This window comes from Eptatretus burgeri, chromosome 18 (genome assembly GCF_056783735.1).
Source record: "Eptatretus burgeri isolate ZD-2024b chromosome 18, Ebu_testis_v1, whole genome shotgun sequence".
NCBI lineage: Eukaryota > Metazoa > Chordata > Myxini > Myxiniformes > Myxinidae > Eptatretus > Eptatretus burgeri.
In genome coordinates, this window is record NC_140978.1 from 24,420,131 (window position 1) to 24,444,495 (window position 24,365).

The 24,365-nt window shown below is 43.2% G+C and overlaps 1 protein-coding gene across 3 annotated transcripts in view; it reads left to right on the forward strand.

The window, feature by feature from the left end:
• Nucleotides 1–24,365, forward strand: part of LOC147008747 (semaphorin-3G-like) — a 109,545-nt gene that overhangs the window by 35,701 nt on the left and 49,479 nt on the right. For 2 of the 3 annotated variants that reach the window (XM_085864049.1, XM_085864050.1), the window contains exons 9-18: nucleotides 1,200–1,314; nucleotides 9,737–9,806; nucleotides 10,956–11,103; nucleotides 11,231–11,465; nucleotides 13,470–13,561; nucleotides 14,950–14,991; nucleotides 17,458–17,615; nucleotides 17,916–17,983; nucleotides 19,584–19,723; nucleotides 21,680–24,365. In XM_085864049.1, coding sequence (XP_085720175.1) covers nucleotides 1,200–1,314; nucleotides 9,737–9,806; nucleotides 10,956–11,103; nucleotides 11,231–11,465; nucleotides 13,470–13,561; nucleotides 14,950–14,991; nucleotides 17,458–17,615; nucleotides 17,916–17,983; nucleotides 19,584–19,723; nucleotides 21,680–22,174 — 1,563 coding nt within the window. In that variant the 3' untranslated portion in view covers nucleotides 22,175–24,365. The remainder of the gene's footprint in view (nucleotides 1–1,199; nucleotides 1,315–9,736; nucleotides 9,807–10,955; nucleotides 11,104–11,230; nucleotides 11,466–13,469; nucleotides 13,562–14,949; nucleotides 14,992–17,457; nucleotides 17,616–17,915; nucleotides 17,984–19,583; nucleotides 19,724–21,679) is intronic. The other variant, XM_085864051.1, reaches the window with a different exon arrangement.

Below are 24,365 nucleotides of genomic sequence, written 5' to 3' on the forward strand. Positions count from 1 at the left end.
GGACGGGTCGCCACTCCGACACAGAATACCAGCATGCTGGCACTCAATTTTGCCGACCTCAGAAGGATGACAAGCAGAGTCAACCCCACCTGGTATTAATTCAACAGCTCAGTGGGATTTGACCTCAGGATCCTCGGATCCCAAGACCCCCCCCCCCCCCGCACCCTGACCATTAAGCCAACACCAGGCACTTGGCAATGAAAGTAGAGGAAGTCAAGGATTCTGTTGAGAGCCACATGGGTATGAGAGTGGAGGAGGTGAGTCACTCGAGAGTGAAGTTGGCCTTGGATTCCATAGGAGAGAGTTTGGAGAGCAAGGCAGGATACCAGACTATCAAAAGCTCGAGATATGTCTAGAGAGACGACCCTGATCTCATGGCTGACATTGAGGGCCTCCAACCATTATTGGGAGAGTCGAAGCAGCATGTCCAAGGTTGAGTGACCTGGTCTGAATCGGAATTGATGATCTGAGATGAGGCTGTTGTCGAAAAGGAATGATTATATGTCAACGGCAATGATGGATTCCTTGACCTTACTGATGATTGGAAATAAGCAGATAGATATGTAATTAAGGGAATCGGTTTTTGCACCTTGTTCATGTAATGCAGTGATGTGTGCTGATATCCCAGCAGATGGAAGATGACCGAGGGCAAATGATAGGGTAAAAAGAGCAGAGAGAGGACTTGCAAGAGCAGCAGAGCAGGTTTTTTAGGACACATGAGCTGTCGCTGTCTGATCCAGTAGCAGAGTCAAAGTCGAGGGTTGAAAGAACCTTCTCCACCTTCTCAGGTGCAAAAGGCAGAGTCCAGGAGCAGTTGGACATGACAGGGAAAGATAGGTACCAAGACGGAGGGGTTGGGGACAATATCTGGAGCAAACACAGAATTGAGACATTCGGCCTTCTCACAAGCGGTGTCGGCTGTGGTGCCATTTGAAGCGAGGCAATGGATGGAGTGGGACCATACTCCAGAGACAGACTTAACAAGGAGACACCAGGTTTTTGGGCAGAGAGATGAGTTTGAAAGTTAAAACGAATATATTTTTCACAAATATCAAATATATGTTTATGTTGAACACAATGATATTTGCAAAATTATCTCGTATTTCTTTTCTGAAGTTGAAATCAGATTCAGAATCCTCCTCTGAATTATCACGTAGATAGACTGCATGAATCATGTATCTTTTGCACATGTTGTGCAGAACGACGCTGGAGGTGAACGTGTACTGGTGAACAAGTGGACGACATTTACCAAGACTCGCCTTGTATGCTCCGTACCTGGCCCAGATGGCATTGACACACACTTTGACGAGCTTGGTGAGTCTAGATATTTTCTTTTCACCAAGTTTAACAAGTCTGAGGAATGTGTGTGGTCAGTGCACAATCAGTGGTCGAGCCATTCAGTTTTACTTCTTTCAATACCGTATGGTTCATTGAATACAATTATGACCATCCTGCATTAATCACTCACAAGGTGGGAAAGATTTTTAAAATTCACCAAAAATGAACAATCGATGAAAATGAGAGTTCATACACACCTAGTTAAGAAAATAAGTACTTGTATCTAATAATAATAAAATAAATAATTGTATCAACCTAGTTTTCATCAATGATCTCTCTGACTCTCTGGAAAATCCTGTTTATATCTTTGCTGACGACTCCACCCTCTGCCGTACCATCTGTCATCCCTCAGACCGGCAAGCAGCAGCTTCTTTGCTCTCTGCAGATCTGGATAAAATCACAAACTGGTCCAACACGTGGAACATGTCTTTAAATCCAGACAAATCTCACACTCTCACCATGTCTCTCCGAAAGGACCGTTTAGAACCCCCCCCGCCCCAAATCTACTTTCTCAACAATTCTCTGAAAGAAGTCCTTTCTTTCAAGCTTCTGGGTCTCACTATCTGCCATGGTCTTTCCTGGGAAAGTCATATTTCCAATCCGGCCGCCAAAGCCAGTCGCCGACTGAGGATCCTCTGTCGTGCAAACTCCTTCCTCAGCCCACCTGAGCTCCTGACCACATACAAAGCTTTCGTATGCAACCTGATGGAGTACTGCTCTCCGCTCTGGGCTGGTGCTCCTGCCTCTCACCTTTCTCAGCTTCACACTGTGGAAACCAAGGCATTTAGGATCATTGACATCTCCCACGATGAGGCTGAGTCTTTGGGTCTCTCACTCTCTCACCGCAGGCAGGTCGGTGGTCTTTCTGTCTTCTACAGTCTCCTCTCCGGTCTTGCCCCCCTGCTCTGTCTACGATATGTCCCTCCCCCCATATTTCCACAGGGCGCTCAAGGTCCGCCAGAAACCCCTTCTGGTAAAACTACCAAAATCACGAATCACCGCTCACCTTCACTCAATCATTCCTCTTTTTTCCCGCCTTTGGAATAAACTCCCACACTCTCTTCAATCCCATCCTTCGCTCCAGGCCTTCTAAACAGCTCTTCACCACCACCTCTTATCATCCCCCATCCAAATCCTCGATCTTTTCTACCCCCGTGAATCCATCCCAAACCCACCTCCTTCAAATTCCCTGCTTTCCTTCCTGAAAGTCCCTGTAGTGTCCATTTTGTATCCTCTGTGTTCCCCGCCCCATCCCTCTCCCTTCCACAGATCTCCTAATATCTCTGTTCCCCACTCTTTTGTCTTTCTCTCTCCCGCCCCTCTTGTCTCATGCTCCCCCCCCCCTTACTGTGCGTTGTGTTAGCTCTCATACGAGCCTCGACAATGTATACAAATTAAAAAAAACATCTGAAACTGGGACTCATCCACATATATGTTACTAGGGGGTTATTAGAAGGTGGGGGTTTGAGATGTGTTACCTGCTCAAAGAATTATATCTGACCAGTTTGAAAACGATTGCATAGATGGGTCGTGCAAATGTATCATTACTGTGAGGCAGTCGTTATCCTGTGATGTCCACTTCTTGCCTCATCTCTTGTTGATCCAGTGGCTTGATAGCATCTTCTGAGGTCATAAAGTTCCTCCCCTCACGTTAAAGTGCCGTGTAACATGGCCAATGGAAGACCCTGCTTGTCCAACAATTTGATTTCTCTCATTTTCTGGCAGACATGGCATAGTAATTGATTGTTAAATAATGTAATCAGTGTGTTTGGATGATCCACACGCTGGTGTCTCGGAAAGACTGTTTTGAATTTGCTCAGAATGCCTCGCGTCACCTCGAAAAGCCTAAGGGTGCATGAGTTGCACATGCTGAATGATGATTGCGTGAGGAAATTACATTATGTGGAAACTTGCAATCAGGTGTTCTGCACATCCCTCGTGCCAAAAATCACTTGTAATGAATGTTGGAGCAATCCTTCAGCAAATACTTTATCAATGCTACATGTTCGGTTTTTTAATGGTGTACTTTATGCATGTCGTTTATGTATGTAGGGGAAATGGGAAATAATTATTTTATTTACATATAGGGAGGCATGGACGCCACCAAGATAAATCTCACAACAAAAAGTAGTTTGGTGAATTTTGAAATATTATTGGAATGCTGTTAACCATCATCTCAGGTCATGCCCCATCCACAACCATGATCCTTTTTACCCCCATTAACGTTCTCCAAGCCAACTTCTTTCTGGGTTTCCAGTTTTCCTTCCACTTCTGTGATTCAGAATGTGTGTCTCTATCTATCTTGTTCTCCCCTGGCTCTCATTTTTCCCCATGTCCCTGATCTCTCTATTCTCCCTCTATTTTTTTTCTCTCAACACCGCTGTTGGTTTACCCCCCTCCCGCTCACCCTATTTATACTGTTCTTTACTTCTGCCACCGAAGGTTGACGTAGGTTGTGTTTTCATCCCTGTTTGTTTGTCTGTCTGTCTATTGGTCTGTTTGTCTGTCTGTGAGCAGGATATTTCAAAAAGTTATGGATGGATTCGGACGAAATCCGGTGGACTGGTTGAGCGTGTGACGAGGACGAATTGATTCGATTTTGGTGAAGATCAAGTTCCGGATCCAGATGCTGGAATTTTATAGTGATCTTTCACTATTGAGTGATGGAGCCAAAAACTATATAAAGCACGATATCTCAAAATGTTACGGATGGATTCGGAGGAAACTTGGTGGACAGGTTGGATTAGATTAAGCTAATTAGAAACTTGGTGGACAGCAAAACCGATTAGATTTTGGCTTTGATCCAGATTCAAATCTGGCCCATCAGTGGGATCCAAACTGTAAACTGTTCAGCCTGGCGTTGGCACGCACTCCACCGAGTGGCATTCTATTTTATTTTGCTACATCCTAGTCCATTCTGTGTTGTAGCTCCTCCATGAGCCTCCAATGAACTGCTAAATAGGTAAGGCCATACCATAGCTTTCTCATTCACACTCCTTCATTGTATATATTATTTTAAAATGAGTGACAGTTGTGGAGGCATGATGATTAGGGTGAGTGCAAAAATGGAAAAAAGGGAAACTCCAGATCAAAGAAAATTGTGCCGGTAGGATCTTTAAAAAAATATCTGTTTCGATTATATTCAAAAAGGCTCTTTTTTTATTTTTTCAAACGAATATTTCTGTGTAGACAAATTTTCTTGTTTTTTTTACCATCTGGAATCAGGACTTTAATCCCCCTCAAAGACATTGCACGGGGTAACGCAACTTGATGTTGGCCATGACGAAAAACGTGCTGAGGGAGATCCAACCCCATGCACTCTCAGGATTGGCCTTGTGCATTTTTGATGGTCAAACAATCGGCAAGCCTTACTGGAAATTGCATTCTTTGAAAGTGAATGGAAAGCTCGTATCAAATGGTGTCGACACAACACTTGGAATTTGTGCAATTGTTCCTCTGAGTTGGCTTGAAAGGATCTTCACTTTGATGAGATGAGGCAGAATTTCTCGAACCATGAAGTCTCGTGCCATTACATTGTCTTTCCTTTGGATTCAAATTTAGCAACAGGATAATAGTTTCCCCATTCTTTGAGCTCAAGGTTGTGGAGGGGCAATCCAGATGAATGATGCTGTTCAGAAACTCCACTGGATATGCAGCAGCTTCTTGTGGATCATCAGAAACAACGCAATTGACACTGAAGCAAGTTGCTCATGGACTTGGTAATTGTTGCAAACCGAGGCTGTTTATAGTATGTGAATGCTCATTTTTTTTTTGAGTCGTGCAGCACCACTTCTGCACATGCTCTGCGTCTGCACTTGGGTCATGAGGGAAACAGGTCCTCCAGTTTGTTGGAATCTATAAGAACTTCAATATTAGCAGTGTGATTCGCAAATGGAAAATAAACATTTCCTACTTCAAGCAGCCAGTTTAAAAAAAAAAGTGCTCATAGTCTTCACTGTGTAATATCCTCATGTTCTGAATGAGGTAGAATTGCTGGAAGTGGACCTACAAACACAGCTAGCGATAATTGATTAGCTGCGAGCCAATTGGTCGTTCCATCCAATTGTGGGTGAGAGACATGATTGACATGAATTCAAGGTGGATCATCATGTGGAAACATTATACATCAGTCTTCAGAAGTTGGCTTTATTTCAGATGTCGAAGTACTGAGACAGACGGGCTTGGAACTTTAATATTGGCCTCAAATCATAGAATATGGTCAGTGAAAGATAAATGGTAAAAAGAGAAGAAGAAGAAAAAAAAAAAAACACCTGCCAAACATCATCATGGTCTTAGTTCACCATTCATGGTTATCCTCACTGCTGCAAGAAAGAAAGCCATTATGAGTGTGATTACCCAAAATATGTTGAACTAAACAGTCGCTGTTTCCCTGTTTAAAAATGGCCAAAAGTGCAACGTTGGAGGGTATATGTGTAAAATAATAATAACAATCATATTAATGGAGGCCGGTAATCTTGACAGAGTGTTTGGGGCATTCACAAGAAGTCGAGAAACGTTTCAACGCTAGAACTAATCCTGGACGCTCGCCAATACATCGACTGAAAGTGCAGGCATTTGTAAATCGTTGGACACCTTGGGATATTTAACGTCGACCAACGACCGGTGCTGTCAGACGGGTCTCAACGTCCTTCTTCCTTAACTGATAATGGAACTTCCTTAACTTGTGCCATAATTACATTCAATACCTAAAAGCTGAGCAAATCAACTTGCAAAGGCAGTAGGCCCAATGCTTGTTTTGATTCACCATAAATCAACGACACACTTTTGGACCATGTTTCATCCTGGATGCTTCGGTCCATCAATCATTTAGTTTTCTGGCAGAATAGTTTGTAAAGCGCGTTTGTTCAAAGTCAATGGCTTTGTTTTTTTTGGAGCCACAATGAATTTGATTGTATTTGTAAAATTTACAGGATAATAAATTGCTTTATTACATATAAATGTTGGGGAATCCACATGCCTTTGGCTTTCATTTGAGTTCATTATTTCATCATTTGACTTTGATTTTACACTTACTGGATAAAGCACTCATAAGACGACTCTGGCTCTCTTGTGAGTCTGAATTTCATTCCTTTAACCCAAAAAGTTTTTAAATTAAAGTATAATAAATTCTACATCAGATGATCCTTGTTTTGGGAAAAATGTTAACATCATCACAGAGGAGCCATCAATTAATCAAAGAGCTTATCAATACTCGACTTTCTAAATGTATGAATGCTAACGAGGCCTTTTGTGCATGTGCTATGTATGCGTTTTGAGTGACTCGGTTCTGCTCGCTGGGAACTTTTAACCTGCTGTCACTATGCAAAATGTGTACACCCAGACCCTGACATTTGCGGTTCCATGTATTCGTGGGTTCCGCATATTCGCGGGTTCCGCATATTCGCAGTTGATTATAATTTGTGACACGCTCCTACATTCGCAGGAAACGCTCCTACTTACGTATTCGCTGTTTTCGTGGCGATTTTTTTTTTTCACGAGCCACGAGCATAACAGTTCTAAAATATATCTTCCATGAGCCATGCACAAAGCAGCTGGATGTATGTACTGTACAATACTGTACGTATGCAAAAAAAAATCTTCCATGAGCCACGAACATGACCTGCTTCCTGATCATGGTCTGTACGTTCTGTATTGTAGTTTCGCGGGATGTCTCACCAATTTAATACGTCATTCCCCGTGAGTTACTTACGGAATGAAAACACTAACAGCATTTATTGATGTATCCAGTAATTACCAGGTCGCCACATATGGACATTACACAATGGAAGCATTCAGCACATCTTTGTGTCAATCACCATCTTGCTACAAACAGCACCATCTGAGCTGTTAACATTTTAAAAACGCTCAGCATAATCTGCCTGCAGATAGGAAAGGCGTCAAGTCCTGTGAGTTAAAGAATGGAAATGTTCAGCATATCTATTAGTGTAATTAGCAGGAATCTACATACGGACTAATTACACAATGACATTGCTCACAACATCTATTATCAGCTACCAAATACAGCATCTCCTGTAAAAATCCCATACAAACAATGTGCAGACTACTCATCGTAATGCAACAATGACAAAACACTCGCACATTTTACCCTGACATTCGCAGATTGTCGTCGATTTCCACAGCATTTTCCAGCATTTTCATGAGATTTTCCCCAACATTCATGGATTTTTGGTGGGTTGGGAAATCCCTGGAACCTATCTCCCCCTTTCCCATTGAAACAATGCCCCCACATTCGCGGTTTCAACGTTCATGGGGTTTTCCCGGAACGTATCCCTCGCGAATGTCAGGGTCGTGGTGTAATTTAAATCGTCTTTTAAACATAATTTTTAGCATTTAGATGAAAGGGTGACAATTTCAAAATGCTTAACTGCTCTGTTCCTTAATGCAAATTGGACTCACGGCGATAGAGGAAATATGAGAAATATCCGTGGATGGGAGGTGTCTAGTTCATCCCAGTTCCTGTTAGTATAAGCAAGTGATGGCAGTAAATATAACGCACGCACAAACACACACACACACACACACACACACACACACACACACACACACACACACACACACACACACACACACACACACACACACGCACACACACACACACACACACACACACGCACACACACACACACACATGGACGAACACTTCTCCTTTTACCAATAGATGCAAAAATCAAGTATAATTCCTCTTGTCGCCCTGGAAACAAACAGTAAATATATATTTATAACGGCACTCACAGCCCATGCAGCTTCCATTCACACCAGATCCACCCCCGTCCTCACAAACATGAGTAATAGTAAATGTCATCATTTTAAACTTACCCTGTGCATTCACAATCCCCAGATATGACCTTGATTTCATCAGTGTTGGGAAGCACCCAAACCAGATACGATGTCTGCCTCTGGGAAGTTTACCTGAATGTTGGTAATGACGTCATCGGCCCTTGCAGCTATCCATTCAATAAATCACCAAGCCTGCCATGCTCACACAAAATAATCCCGCAAAGTTCAAAGTCCACCCACTGACAGTGATGATCTGGCATGTCGGGTCGCATGCGCACGTTCACAACCTATCCACATATCTTGCATGGATCCACATCCTCGGGAGTTTTGCATTACAGAATGCAAGATATCAACTTTTTAGGCAAGTTGATCAGAAAGTTCTCCAAATATTTTGTTCTGCAGAGGCATTGCCATTTCTCTAAGATACTTTCCAAGTATTTTCAACTTATTTTAGAATCTTTGTGAGCCATTTTAGGTAACAATCCTATTTTGTCACACACGATATACATTCCCTGTCCCAATGACCACTGTTGTTAGGGATTTCTGTGCATGCGTGCCGAGCATTCTGGGGCAGATTGTCATTTTGAAAGACGCACATAGACGAAGGCTTTATGAGACATTTTTGTCAAACGTCTACACTGTTGTTATTACCCCGTGCACGGGAAGCGAAAAGTGTGGTTAAGCAATTGGTTCATGTCCGTCTGTTCATTTGTCCATCTGATCAGTTTATGATCGTCAGTTTATGATCGAGGAACAACTTATATAAATTGAATGTTATCTTTTGAACACGAATTGGAAGACATGTTTGTCATATAACCATACTTTGACTGAATTTGTCCTGATCGCACATGCGCAGAGAGGAGTGAGATAATTTTTTTTCTTTTTACTCTGTCTGCCTGTTTGGCAGTTAAACAAAATTATAAATCATTGCAAACAGGAAACTTACTGTTCTTAATGACGTTATAAAGGACACAAACAACAGGTACGAATAACTAATGTAACGTGTTGGAGAGGGGGATGTAATAAGCACTGGGTAAAATGGTGGTAAAACCCAGAATTAATTTATTTATATGCTTCTAAACCTCTTTAAACCTTTGAGTTGAATTTTATACTTGAACACTGTAGAACACAAATCGCCTTCATAATACTTCCAAGAACCAGTTTTGTAGTACTTGGACATGTTCTAAAGGGTGATGTATGCAATAGGAGCTGTCCAGCGCAGCCACGAGAAGTGGGCGTGGGATGTGGGAGGGTGCAGTATTGGGGTGAAGAAGAGGCCGCCGATATGGCTATGTACGATGCCGATTGAAGCTGCTTTCTATGGGGATCAATAAAGCCTCCATCTCCTGAACTGCGACTCACCATCGTCTTATTACAGTGTATATTGAACTATATACTTCTTTATATTATTTTTTCACGGTCTTTGGAATCATTATTTTATTAAAATTGAAGTATATACCTGAACACCGTGTGCAGTATCGTGTTCTATGAACTCTCCAGTTGTTGATGTTGAAGTATTGTCCCTGTTTGGGCTGAGCACACTGTTATGGCTTACGTCAATCTCAATCATGTGCTTACCATACCATTTCTCCTTTCTCAGTTGACGTATTCGTGCTTTCGGAACGTGATGAAAAGAATCCGATCATCTACGGCCTGTTCAGCACAGTAAGGTAGGATTTGTAGATCTTCGTGTGCAAGCATGTCATGTGACTTATTTCTTCATTTTTTTTGGTGATCTGTATTGATGTTGTTTCTCTAATACATAGCTTATTGTGATCCTGACCTTTGTGAGGTTTTCCGATGAACGTGGCTCTTGAATGACTGCTTTGATGGTTGTGCCACAGAGTTGTTGGCACCATTAGTGAGATTGCCCAACAATTTTACAACAGGTTCATCAACAATATGTTTTCTTCCTGACTTTTGCTTTAAAAGGGCAGATAATCGTTGGTCTGTTTGAGAGCATGAGAAAAGGATTTGATTTGTGAGTCTCACACCGTGTGCGCAGGCGTTGACAGATCTGTAGAATGAGCGTGCCATTGATGTTAAGACCTTGCAGGATTTTAAGCTTCAAGATACAACCTTTGAGATCAAGTAGTGTGTTCAAATGTTCACAGTGGATCCCATCTCTTCCTAATTCCTCTATTCATCAACATCATGCTGCAATGACCAATTAATTCCATTGTCAAAACATGAAATAACGGTGCTTTGAGTGATCAAGCATCATTTGGCGAGGAGAGGGGCAGACCTTGGATTGTGCTTGCGTTTGAAGATACATCTTCAGTATGCAGAATGGAAATTAACATACAAAGGGTCCTCAGTCTTCGCGGGACTACACTGAGTGTAAGAAGTGGTCACACGGTCTCGTGCAAGGAAATGACGCCATTTGGCCCATCATTGCCGTGTTGCACTCTCGAGTTAATATTTGCTCTAGTTCTAAATAACAATATTCTTGATGTTTCAAGCCTAAGTAATCCGATATTAATTTGGTGACCCAACTTGTTTATCATGATATTAAGATTTTGGGAGTTTCGGTCTCGGAAAGGAACAACAGTCGGCAGGGAATCTCAGCGGGACACAGCACACTGCTCAGAGAAAATATCTCAGGCCTTCATCTCGGATCCACGACCTTCACTCCTTAATCCACAACATCCATCATGCCCGAAAACGCCTTTGTTGTAAAATGTGTTCCACTCCGCCACGACCCTTACAAAATGAATGGAAAGAAAGCAATAGTAACATAATATGTTCAAAGCAAATCTCCGTTATTCCCCATGAAACCAATCCAACGGGTGCCTCATTCAACCCTTCCCCATTCTCAGCCACGTGTTCCATGGCTTTGCCGTGTGCGTATACCGCATGGTGGATGTGCGCGATGCATTTAGCGGGCCGTATGCCCAGCAGTATGCCGGCTATCGACACATGGGCGCATCACGTCAAGAAAAGGTCCCCTACCCACGCCCTGGATTTGTGAGTGAAACAACACCAACTTTCCTCGATCCTGCCCACCAACATCAACATCACTGCACGCAATACCTCCCACCTTCACTCTGCCATTATTCCCACTGAGATCATCTTGGATGCCTGTGTGTTACAGTGTCCGAGCAGGATCACCAGTTGGCCGGGTGCCCAACTCCGTGGCACCCGATCTTACCCCGATGCCGTCTTGCACTTTGCCCGTGTGCATCCACTCATGGCACGCGCCGTTTTACCGTCCCACGGTGCTCCCGTGTGGCACAGCGCCGGGCCTCCGGAGTGTCGCTTCACAAGCTTCACTGTGGACCTTGTGGAGGCTGCGGATGGAGTGTACGATGTCATCTTCCTTGGAACAGGTCAATTGGGGGCTCGATGTTCAAACATGAGTGATGCTCAAAACAATTGGAAAAGTATTAATTTTAACGCAAATCAATCGTCAGATGACCCATCACACGGAATGATATCAATATTGTTAAATTTAGGAACATGTAAGGTATCCATACTGCTTTCTACCACCTGCTGACAAGTAACAGTCTCTTGTCAGTTTGTTCTGTCTCTTGATAGTTGTGTTGTGAATAACTAAGTACCGTAAGTGTGTACGTGTGTGCGTGGGTGTGTCTGTGCATGCACGTGCATTATTTTAATATTGATATATATATATATATATATATATATATATATATACTTATTTATTTATATTTATAAATTTAAACGGGTTAAAAGATGTACATGATGGTAACAAGTCATATGGACCACACTGTGCTAAATTTTTTGAACAAATTAATTGAATTCCCAGGATAGCTCAGAAGTAGCAAATTCGTCCCTGAGCTGTCTCGTCTGAGTTTCATTCCCAAAGGAATATGACTAGACAACTAAGTGTCAACCTGGTGTTGCCATACATACATCACGGAGTATGCCATACTTTTCGAAGTGAGGTTAAGCCGGCTGTCCTTTTTTTAATCTTCTTGTGCTACATTTCAAAAACGGTAAGCAATTGTGTGTTCGTACCCAGGCCAAATTCCATTTTCCTGCCTTACACTCTCCAACAGTTCAAATCTCATATATATATATATATATATATATATATATATATATATATATATATATATATATATATATATATATATATATATATATATATATATATTACTGTACTTTGTGGATTTGTCGACCGAATTTGCCATTCATGTGAAAGTGCTGTAAAAATACACATACCTCCCCATGTGTTCGCCTTCCAAGTAAAGTAAGTGAAAACTACCTCCGTGAGCCTGAGACCGCTGTTTGAAAGCACAGGCCCAAGTTACTTAATCTCCAAATTTTGATGACGATATAATCGGCCGATTCAACATCGGCATCAACAGTTTTCACTTTCTATGTTTTCTCTTTGCTCGGGTCATTTTTCAAAAACCTTTTTACAATCTCTTCTGCGCTGTTGGTTAAACTGCGGGCACGGTGTTTTAATGGGTATTTTATCACCGGCAGGGCTGAAATATTTTTCTTTCTTATAGTCTTATCATAAATAGAGCGATAAAGGAGGAAAAAAAAAAAGATATCGAGGGGAAATTGTCCCACGGGGAAATGGCGTTGGTGGCACAACTCCAGATGTTGCTACTTTCGGGGTCTAGGGACGCAGGGATAACGCAGTTGGCACGATCCGGTACTTTCTCTGGAGTCGAAGCTTGGCTCTCTGCTCGTATTTGTGTAGATAGCCCGCGTATTGGCCCGTGTCCGGGGACTCGAGTAGGCCCTTGCGCCATGTAAAATGTAGGGAGAAAGCGGTGCGGGATTCCAAACTCAGGACGGCGCGTGACTAGCGTGTGGGAAATGGCACAAGGCATGTTGGGAAATAAATACACATGTATTCAATCGCCCTGCAGTGTACGCACTGGGCTGCATGCAATGTGTTTGGCCCAATCAAATGCATGTGTTCTCACGCCATTGCCGACCAATTCACACAATTTATCATGGTTTTCTTACTTTCAGAAATTAAGATTTATTTCGAACACCTTATGGGAGTCGGGCGATGATATCGTCCTCTGTTATTGCAATGGCTGTCAGACTGTATATATGAAACTTGCTCGAAATGTTGCAATTCACCAGCTGTTTATATGTAAGCTCTGGCGTGATGCTTGCTCGATGGTTGTTGAAGACCTTCCCATCCCAATACAGCACATTGTTGGTTGTTGCTTCTTGTCGTTGACCTTTACATCCCAAGCAAAAAAAACTAATAATTACGCAACCACGTAGCTCGAGGTGGAAATAGTGACAGCCTTAAAAGACTTTTCAAAACATGACCGTAAAGGAATGTTACATCACTTGTAATACAGCACTTAACATGGACCTTTGCATGTTGCTTGCAGACTGTGGAAAGGTTCTCAAGGTGGTTTCCATCAATCAGATGGAGTCTGGGGAACCTGAGGCCATTATACTCGAAGAAATGCAGATATTCAAGGTAATCAGATGCTGTGATTTCTTCCCGAGTCCTCCTCTTCTCTGTCTTCATCCCAGCCCGTCATTTCAATGGTCACACCACCCTTCCGCAACCCCTGACCAGGTGGAGGATAAATGGTTGCATGCTTAGATGTTCTAGAAAATACAAAATCACTATCAGATGGACGGAGTGGAAATCGAGAAGAAAACCTGACCACAGTACAGAAGATAACCAAACAAAATTGTGGGATGTCAAACAAAATTTAATGTTTGGATAGAATTGTTTAAACAGCAACGCATCCCGCTCTTGGCCAACGCTGACATTCCCTGCCTTGTTCCCAAACTCGAGTCTCTTGATCATCAGTCTGACCAAATCCACCGGGAAACAACTGGGCGATAACAAAAATGCATCATCATTTAGGACAGCACACATGTAAGTCTTCACATCTCATCATGTGACTCTTCATAGTTCTTTAACATGTTGTGCTACTTCTATTGAATCGCTAAACGGTGCTCATCCTGTTGCGTTATCACGCGCCGCGAGTCTTCCAACTCATTTCTCCGCGACTCCTCGAATTGTGTCACCGTGCGACTTTATATTGCATAACTGTTTGACTTTTCCAATGAAATCTTCATGTGTGCCTCTTTTTATAACAGTAAATTGTGTGTGACATCATAATGTGCAGCTCTTGCTATTACGTCATCGAATCAAATCTCGTGGCAAAAGCCTGGAACTTTTGGAATTTCAGACGTCCGTGGGGAAGGTTGCCCAACTGTGACGGCATGCAAGACGAGACAATTGTAATTTTTCCTTAAAACAAAATCGCTGCAATTGGAAGAGATTTTTAAAGTATTCGACATGAGACGTTCCCGGCTTATTGAGTGGCTTAGCAGGATAGCCTGGACTAGAGGTATGCACACCCACCTCCCTGCTCTCTAGCCTGGGTTTGAATCGCAACCCAACTATAAACTGTCACCCTGGTGTTCCACATGCATCAAAGATCCCACGGTGTGTGTCGTTCGCGAAGAGTAAGCGAGCTATCGCCGGCACGATGAATATATTACAAATTCCTGTTCTAACCTATAGGGGGAACTGCATCAGGGGCACAGCCACACCCCGAGGAAATGATGCTACCAGCAGCCATTTGCTGCATACGAAGAGAAAGAAAAGAATCTATTGGAAGTAATTTTTTAAAAATTCCTTCCAATTGCAATGATCGTGAAAGGAAAATTGCCATACTCCATCTTTGGGACCTTCCCATCATTGGCAAGTTTCCCCCTATTCAAGCAGTCCATGAGAAAACTTTTATGATTTGCCATCTTGTTTTTGAGAACACCACACAATCTGTTTTGCATTCATTTTGGAATCGACCGATTTTCAAACGCTTGGTGTTTGTGTGTTTGTTTCAGACTCCCATGCCCATCACCACAATGAAAATATCTGTTAAAAGGGTAAGCCTTCTATCGCATGAACCAATGAACCCTCCATTTCAAAAGATGCAAGTTTTCCATCACTCTTTGTGTTCTTTTATAACTATTGCAGCTTTCTTTGTTTCTCCTGCACATTCCTATCGACACAATTCTTGTTTGTTTGTTTTTTTTCTTGCTCCTTACCCTGTGCGTGCGAAGTGAAAAGCGGGGTTAAGCAATCGGTTCACTTTGTCTGTCTGTCTGTCTCCAGACGTCAGTTTATGATCGAGGAACAACTTAATTTCAATTGAATGTTGTATTTTGAACATGAATCAAAACATGAATTGGAACAGGAACCTGCAGTTTAGCGGTACTTTGGCTCTGAATTTGGCAAATTTACGGAATCTCGTCCCGATCGCTCATGCACAGAGTAAGAGTAAGATAAATACAATTTCGTCTGCCTGGCAGTCAAACAGAATTGAAAATCATTCCAAAACAGGAAACATACTGTTTTTAAGGATGTTACAGAGGATACAAACAACAGGCACGAATAACTCATGTAACATGTTACATAGGGTGGTGTAAAAGATGCTGCCTCAACAGCAGTAAACTTCTAAAAAAAAAAAAAGAAGGATTTTTCTACAACTTTAAAATCTTTATTGGTTCACGAGCCAGTAAGTGACCACTATATTCGTTATGGGTGTGTGTCTGTGTCTGTCTGTCCCGAGCATAGCTCCGTGGGTTCTGATCCGATCTTGATAAAATTAGGGTGCGAGGTTTATATCATGATCGAGTTGTGTTTTCCGGAGAATGGGCGTGGTCCGCCCATATGTGTTTTTAGGGGGTAGCCGGTTTCAAGTTCCATCTTCTCCGAGGGGGTTTGTCAACTCTGGCAGGGGTTTCGGTATTTGGTTAGCCCAATGGCACCTGCATAGCCCCACGGAGCTTGAGTTTTCATTTTCGTCACAAGGTCACGAACTTAGAAAATGTCAAAAAAATCAATAAATTGGGTATCGAGCTCCTAGGGGTTTTCAACCGTTTTGAATGAAAGTTGGTATGCAAGTCGTGCTCTTCGATTACTACAACTTTCATCATTTACGCTTTTCCCAATTCCCGCCAGTTTGCCCGTGGCATCCCCTCGAAGGTCAAAAAATAAAAAAGGCGAACCATGCACATTGCTCGTGAACCATCACTGTCTCCAGACTTGTTCTATTTAAATTTAATTACATACCTTAACACTGCAGAACACAAATCACCTTTTTGGCACTTATAAAAACTTTCCGTTTAGCAGTACGTGGAAAAAATATTGCAGCATTTTACATTGTCTCAACCAATCAAATTTACCGCTCATAGACCACGCCCATGTCCTTTTTCTCAAGACTGCATGGGGTAAGGTGTTCTATGAACTCTCGAGTTCTTTTAATATGATGGAGCTTTATATATACTCGGGGGTCCCATTGGTCCGTTGGATCAAATTTTCATTGGTCTTCATAGCCTTGGGCGTTTTTGCTCATCTGAACAAAACAATAGGTTTTCCAGCCTGAAAGCCTTGGAACCTGAATAATAATAATGAAGTCTTTCGGGGTCTTTGTGGTCTTAATGGTTCTGGAGGTCTTAAAGGGTCTTCAAAGATCGAAGGGGGTCTCGGCAATCTAAAGGGTCAAAAGGTACATTCCAATAGGATGTAATTAATAGACACAAAAAGCATCTCACGTGCGACACACACACACACACACACACACACACACACACACACACACACACACACACACACACACACACACACACACTCACACACCTCGTACATTTATAGTCGATATTTTTGCAGCATTGACAGTTTAAGGATGTTACAATCTTGTTAGCCCCCCCTCCCCCCACCGAAACCACCCCTCCCCCCCCCACAGCTGAAGACAGGGTTTTGCAATCACTTCTGTGTGTTTGTCCGGGCCGCAACTTGTTCCCATTTCAGCTTTTGTCATCAAATTTTCAACAAAGCTTTATGAACAGAAAATGGAGAAGACAAATTAATAATTTGATCAAAAGGTCAAAAGGTCAACATGACATAAAATCGTCAATTTTCATACAATTGACATGAAATTTGAATGATTATTTGAGCTTTGTTATCAAATTTTTAACAAGGCTTTGTGATGAGAATACGGAGAATTCGAATTAAGAATTTGGTCAAAAGGTCGAAGGTACCGTTTAACATACAGAAGAAGTCAGAACACAAAGCGGGCGGGATTTGCATTTTCAGATGCTTTGTAGTATTGTTATATTTTCTATTCCATCTTGTTTGTTCATCTTTTATTAATCGATCTTATAAACAACGAGGTACTTGTAGATCCAGGCTTTGTGCATCATGAGAATTTCAACAGTTGAGTGGGGGAAAAAGGGTACAGTAGGAATGAGAGAAGTGCATTGTGGGAACATCTGGTGATACAGAGCCTGTTTGGGTCATAACTTGAACTTACATACCTTGGGATGCCCCCTCTCCCCGTCCACCTGTAGGGCCAACTGTTTGTGGGTTCAACGTTGGGTGTGGCTCGCGTGGCAGTGAGCGAGTGTGCACGTTATGGAAACGAGTGTGCAGAGTGCTGCTTGGCTAGAGACCCTTACTGTGCCTGGGATGGGATGGCTTGTTCAACGTACCAGTCCTTTTCTCGAAGGTGAGACATGTTCAAACGAAAGACTAAACACTACATTGGAGTCATCAAAAGGAACCGATTATATCAGAAAGAAATAATATGACAGAGAGTAGGTTATGTGGGGGGGAGGGGTGGGGGGAGCCTGGGGGAGGTGGGGATCGGGAAGCAAGAGAAGAGGATGTCACGAGAGTGGTGCTTCAGATAACAGATCAAAGCTTGAACAGCTTTGAAAGCAGTTCAATCTCAAAAAAAAAAATTAACGATTAACTTTGTGGTTTAAAAAGCTGATAAGTGTCTGAAAATATATAACTTTTCTTGCAGGAGATTCAGACGACAAAATGTTCGAAATGGAGATCCGTTCATTCAATGTCTCGATCAGAACCATCAAGGTAAGCTGGTGTAAGGATCATCCTATTCCTAGCTTGGTGTTGGCTTAACGGTTAAGATGGCTGGCTTAAGATCTTAGGGTCTTGAGTTAAAGCCCTTTTTTATCTGTTGAATTAACACCAGGTGGGTTGACTCAGCCCGTCATCCTCCCAAGATTGAGCAAAATGAGTACCAGCTTATTGGTAACAGGGGGCACTACATCAGTGGCACAGCCGCGACCCCGAAAATGATGCAGCCAAGCAGCGGCAGGCAGCATACAAATAAATAATCCTGTTGTGAATTTGCCATTTGTTCGTTTTGCTCTTTTGCAGATGCTTGTGGATCGATTTTCAGATAGGACAAATATATTATGAGATGTCATTTTAATTTCACATGATTTGCAAGGACTTTGGTAGACGTTGAACAAATGAATGCAGCATTTGGGATTTGAACCAAGGATGCAAGACGCATCGTGAGTGAAGTGCTCAGATGGGAATACCAAACAGGTCAACTCAAATGCTGTATGTTCTCATAACATTAGTTGACAGCACACGAGCACATGCAAGAGCAGCTTGTGCCGTAATTGTTGAGCGTAAATCCGTGTGGGATCAGAAATCCCCGAACCTTAAAGCAAAGCGTTCTATCCTCGGGCATGCCATCTTTCATTAATGGGGTGAAACAATTTACCATCTGCTTGAGAGCATTATCTGTCGATCCCACGATACCTCCTGCTGAGTCGGTCATTGCAGGCCATACCCTGGCAAAGGTTTTGCTTTCATTGCCACTTTAGAGGTACCGAGAAGATGTATTGTCGGGGGGGGGGGGGTGTAGTGCACATGGGGAGTGGGGAGAGGGGAGAGGTCAGAGGAGAAATAGTGAAAAGATACAGACAGACATAAAAGATAGATCAATCTGCCTCGGCCAGGATCGTGGTCCACCACCCTAAACCGCAGTGTGCAATGCTCATGTGAGATTCTAAAAGCTGAAATCAACAACCATTCTTGGACAAATGTTGCAGGTTTCAGCCACCGGCCATTACGAGACTCCGGTTATCACGGTCCAGGAACCAGGTTTACAGGATCAATTTGGCAAGCGTTAGTGGTTCGTAGTGACATTTCCATTTGTTGAGAGAATGAAAAGAGAGAGTTGGACAGTTTGTTTGTTTTTTTTTCTCTGAAGTCTTTGGAATTGCTTTAACTTGCATTGCTTTCCCAAAACATTGGTCGTTACAGACAGTCAGAAGTGTACGTCTAATATGTTTATGACTGACAGCAAATAGAGAGGTGAGTAGTAAGTCTCTAAAAGTCGAGAACTATAGCAACTCGGTGAATACTTGATCGCGGACAGCCCTGTCTCTGTCTCTGTCTCTGTCTCTGTCTCTCTCTCTCTCTCTCTCTCTGTCTGTCTCTCTCTCTCTCTCTCTCTCTCTCTCTCTCTCTCTCTCTCTCTCTCTCTCTCTCTCTCTCTCTCTCTCTCTCTCTCTCTCTCTCTCTCTCTCTCTCTCTCTCTCTCTCTCTCTCTCTCCCCCCCGCCCCCTCTCTCGCTTGTAGTGTGAAATACATTGTGCTCTGAGTAGTGTTCATTACAAGTTGTTCCTGAGAGATTGATGCCTTTGACCCCCAGGAGATCTGGCCAGCAGGCTTCCAGAACACCTGGTATTTGGGGTTGAAAGGAACAGCACGCTCCTGGAATGTCAACCACGTTCGCTCCAGGCTTCGGTCACTTGGCACGTCCAGCACTTCCACAATGGCAGGCGTGGGCAGGTGGGCTAATAACAAGTTTGATTTGTTTTTTTGAACCTACGGTTCACAAGCCTGCTTTGCTAGAACCCTTCCTGGTGGGTAATTGTTTTTTGGTGGGTCTTTTTTTCTTAATATAACTTTCTCTTATGGGATGTCAGAAGTGCTGCTTATGGTGCCTATCCTAAATTTCCATAATAAAATGGTGATGGATCAACTCTTTAAGCTGTTACCTTGTCATCTCGCCATCAACTCATTGGAGCCTTTCAGATCTCATCATCATCCTTCCACAAGGACAACTTTCATCATTCATTTACTCATTCCTAATGTACAAACATTGGGAACTTTGTACATTCCTAATGTACAAACATTGGGAATGAATAATGAGTGCCTGGAGTTGTACTTGGTGCTCCATGGTACTCAGCTTCTCACTACATGCTATTGGTTACACGTAGTTTTGAAATCAAGTAATTCTGGCTGAATATCCTAACTCAGGAAATAAATATCAAGTTTCTCAACGTCAAGGTCTATGGTTGGGATTTGTCATTAGAAGATATTTAAATACAAAAAAAGAAAACATAAACAGCCTATTTCAATGTACTGCAGGATGAAGACCTCCCTCGGTTAGTGTTGAGGGGTATTTGGCGTACGCGCCACACTCGTCAAGTGCCGGTGGGCGATAGCGAGCAACCATGGGACTCTTGAAAGCCGATTGGTTTCCTGGGGAATCGTTAGTCATGATTAGCCACTAAAGGCTTACCCTCGCCAATGGAGGAGTCAGTGATACGCAGTTGAGTCTTCCGTCTGCAGCACAAACTCAGATCACTTTGCACGTCACACTTTTGAAATGCCATGCACCACAGCTCAACCTCTCTTAAAAAACTGCTCGATTGGCGATAGTCGGTGCAGCAAAATGCAGCTTAGCAACACCGCCAAGCACAGCAACCAGGCCCCACAAGGTGTATCGCCAATCCAAGAGGCAAACGAGTGGCCGACCTACAGGTGGGCATCACTGTTCAATCGTTCTTTCCACCTCCACCCACATGTATGTATGTATAATAGAAGGGATGATGTTTGAAAAGAGAAATTCTCAAAAATGAGGTCATGATGAGCAGGTTTTGTGGGCTCAAACTCGATGCTCCATTCAAAGGAAGACCTTCATCTGGGTGACCTTGAGCTGGCAAGGGTTTTTATACACTCTCAACTCACTCGATTTTGTTTCTCCTCTCGAGCAATAAATATCCGTTTTGTGTACAATGTCAGGAGGGCACGTTACGATGCCTCGGACGCAGACGTGCAGGAAGCATGTTGTTATCGTGACGTTCTCTCCGAGGTATCATTTCTCACAGAATGTGGAATTCGTACTGAGGGATTTACTCGTGACCAGTGGGAGCTTTTATTCGAAGCAATCTGCCCGGAGTTATTCTTCTTGGCTCCTAAACACATGGTTCCTGAACTCGCATCTGCTTGGATAACATAAAGCAGGCCCAGGCAGCATGAGCAGCTTTTGAGAGCGCCTCGGCATTGCTACCACCGGTGCTCCCGACACACACACACACACACACACACACACACACACACACACACACACACACACACACACACACACACACACACACACACACACACACACACACACACACACACACACACACACACACACACACACACACACACACTGCCTTTCTTTCCCTTCACAACCTCTCTGCTTTGCTCCATATCCTTTGCTCTTTTCCCTTTGCCCAAGTATGGCACGTCAGACAGTTTGTTGTTTTCCCCCTCAGTTCCCGTCACCCAGTGCTTATTTCAACAAGCTTTCTCCAAAACTCCAGAGCTCCGGCTTTAAATTACTTCTCCTTCAGACGGTCCTTATTGCACATAATCTTTACCGCATTCGTGTTCATAGAAAAGTACGATGAAAGAGAAACGGACGATCTGATTTTATGCTTATTCTCGCCTTCTCGTCCACGTGCAATGCAGGTCAAGACGGACGAGCGTGTCATGGCAACGGAGTTGGGCCTGTTGTTCCGCAGTCTACATCGCCTTGACAGTGGCTTGTACTCCTGCCATGCTGCCGAGCATGGCTTCTCACAAACAGTCGGTCGCTACCGTCTCGAAGTCATTGCCAACGCACGCTTAGAAGGACTCATGGAGCGAGCCGGGGACAAGAAAGAGAGACCTTTTGCTGCAGTGGCCTCGTCTCGGCAGCCTTGCACTGCCTCGCCAGTAGGCCGGGCCCCCGTATCACAGCCGTGGTTTAAAGGAGTCATGCACCTTCTGGGAACTTCGCAGCATCTCCAGGATTTCTGTCAGAATATTGGTTGTAAGGCTGCGTGGCTCCGTAAAGGCAGGTCCGGACGCAAGGGATCGAGCGGAAAGTGGGCACTAGGACAAGAAAGCAAGAAGAGGAGGAGGCGTCACCGTACCCGGACTCCGAGGGCAGCCAAGCCCAAGCAGGCCAGGAGGCTTAATTAAGCCTTTGGCGGTACTGTTTGAGGCAGAAGCCTCATGACTGGACTTCATAAGGCTGATTTTGAATGGCACATTGTTTATAAGGCCTGAGTTGTGTGAACAATTGTCAAGTATTCGCCCTGACCTAAAGTCAACTGCAGCACAAGAATTTTGGACAAGGACCAGACTATAAGACAGCCTTTGCAAGAAAAATTGTTTCGAGAGAGGTTTTTGTTGCGAGGTTTTCATTGAATTGAAACATGTAGTGCCTGTCGGTGGCTTTAACGATCAGATGAAACCTCGTTGTACACTTAATCGACAATATTTCCACATGTATGTCTGCGAAACGTCATTGTCATATGTTTGCGGAGAAGAAATAATGACATAATGGCAAAGTGGGTAGGAAACAGGTGGTGTACTGCGGTGCAACACAAGGGGTCTGGGTTCTACTCTTGAGCAGGTGGTCACGAGGAGCGTTCGAAAAGTTGCACGAATGAGACACTCTCACTAAATCATCCGAGACACGCTAACGTTATTGTTGTTTTTTCCAATATGTTAGTCCAACCAGCAGAGAGGACAAGAGGAGAAATGAACGGATCAAACATTGAACAACATTACTTGAGGATACGCATGAGGAATTTTGGCACAGGAGGAGGCCATTTGACTCATCATCACGTCTCCACTGCACAAACCCCAGTATCAATCAGCCACCCACACACAAGCTCCCTACAAGTCCTGCCAATATCCCCATACCCCACAATCTCCGATTCATCCAGGTACCAGTCTAATTCCCATTTAAACATATCCACTCCCTTCGCTGCCACTACCTTTCCAGGGAGAACATTCCATAACATTCCGCTCACAATCCAGAAACCGAAATGGAACCTTGTCGGACACCTAGCAAGTAGAATGGACAACCTGCGTACAACAAGAATTACAAATTGATGACCTTTAGAAAAGGCCCCGCAAGAAGTGAAAGGTCGACCAAAGGTTTTTATGGAGAGATCAAATTGAAGCGTTTACTGCGGTGCAATGGCTTCGAATGTATGCCTTGTGTTGGCTTAATGGTTAGAGTGGTGGGGTTTGGTTCCGAGGGTCCTGAGTTCAAATCCCACTCAGCTGTTGAATTAATACCAGGTGGGGTTAACTTGACCTGTCATCCTTCCGAGGTCGGCAAAATGAGTGCCAGCATGCTGGTATACTGTGTCGGAGTGGCGACCCGTCCAGGATTGTGTCCAATTGCCAAGGAGACTGCTTAACCAGCACCAACGCTCTGCACAGAGTATGGTCCCAATGGATGGATGGATGGATGGATGGATGGATGGAATGGTCTCGAATCGCATTGAACCGAATAGGATGGACTATGTTGAGGAAGGCCTTCTTCCTGCAGTGGATTAAAACAGGCTGGTTAATTAAACTCAATATATGTCTACATAATTAGTAACAACATATTTTACACTAATTATGCATACTTGTATTGAAAGTAAAGAAATAATGAAACCTTGGTTGTGTTTCTCATTGCTGGAACTTTTTGAGCTCCCCTCGTACTCAAGTCCACATTTTGAAGCTCGTGGCTACAACAGTTTTCTCAGGCCGTTGTTCAAACTATCAAGTATAATCGCTATATTTTGGTAGTATTTACCATTCGTGATGCTTTCGACACCCAGTCGGTTGTTTGTATCGTCCCGTGAGTTCCACGTTCGACCCAAACACAAAACAATTGTATTAATGCAACGCCGGTGTCTTCCCTGTATATTTGTGTACTCTGTAACTTCGGATCTAACAACTGTTCTCAAATCATTTATTGTTATTATTTTTTTATATATATTGTAATAAACTTGGAGGCATTTTGTATACACTAGGCTAAGAGATTGTAAAGTTCAAAAAGCTTGTTTCCTAACTGCTGTGAGTTCAGCATTAGCTACTTTTCCAGGGCGTTTGAGTTTGCTTTGGAACTGTGCAGAGTGGAGGCCAGGAAAGCTATTCATTAATCATGCATGTTCCTCATGTTCCTAGCTGCTTTAGGCCCTGATGTATGATCATAAGTGCACAATGTGGGGGCTGCGATGGAATTCAAGATACGCTCGTCGCTATTGTTTGAAACCAAAGTGTATTTTGGACGGACTTTTTGCAGCAGACACGGGCTGGTGTAAGAATTAACATTGTACAATTACATCATGTACTTTAGGCCATGATAAAATGCAATTACAGTACA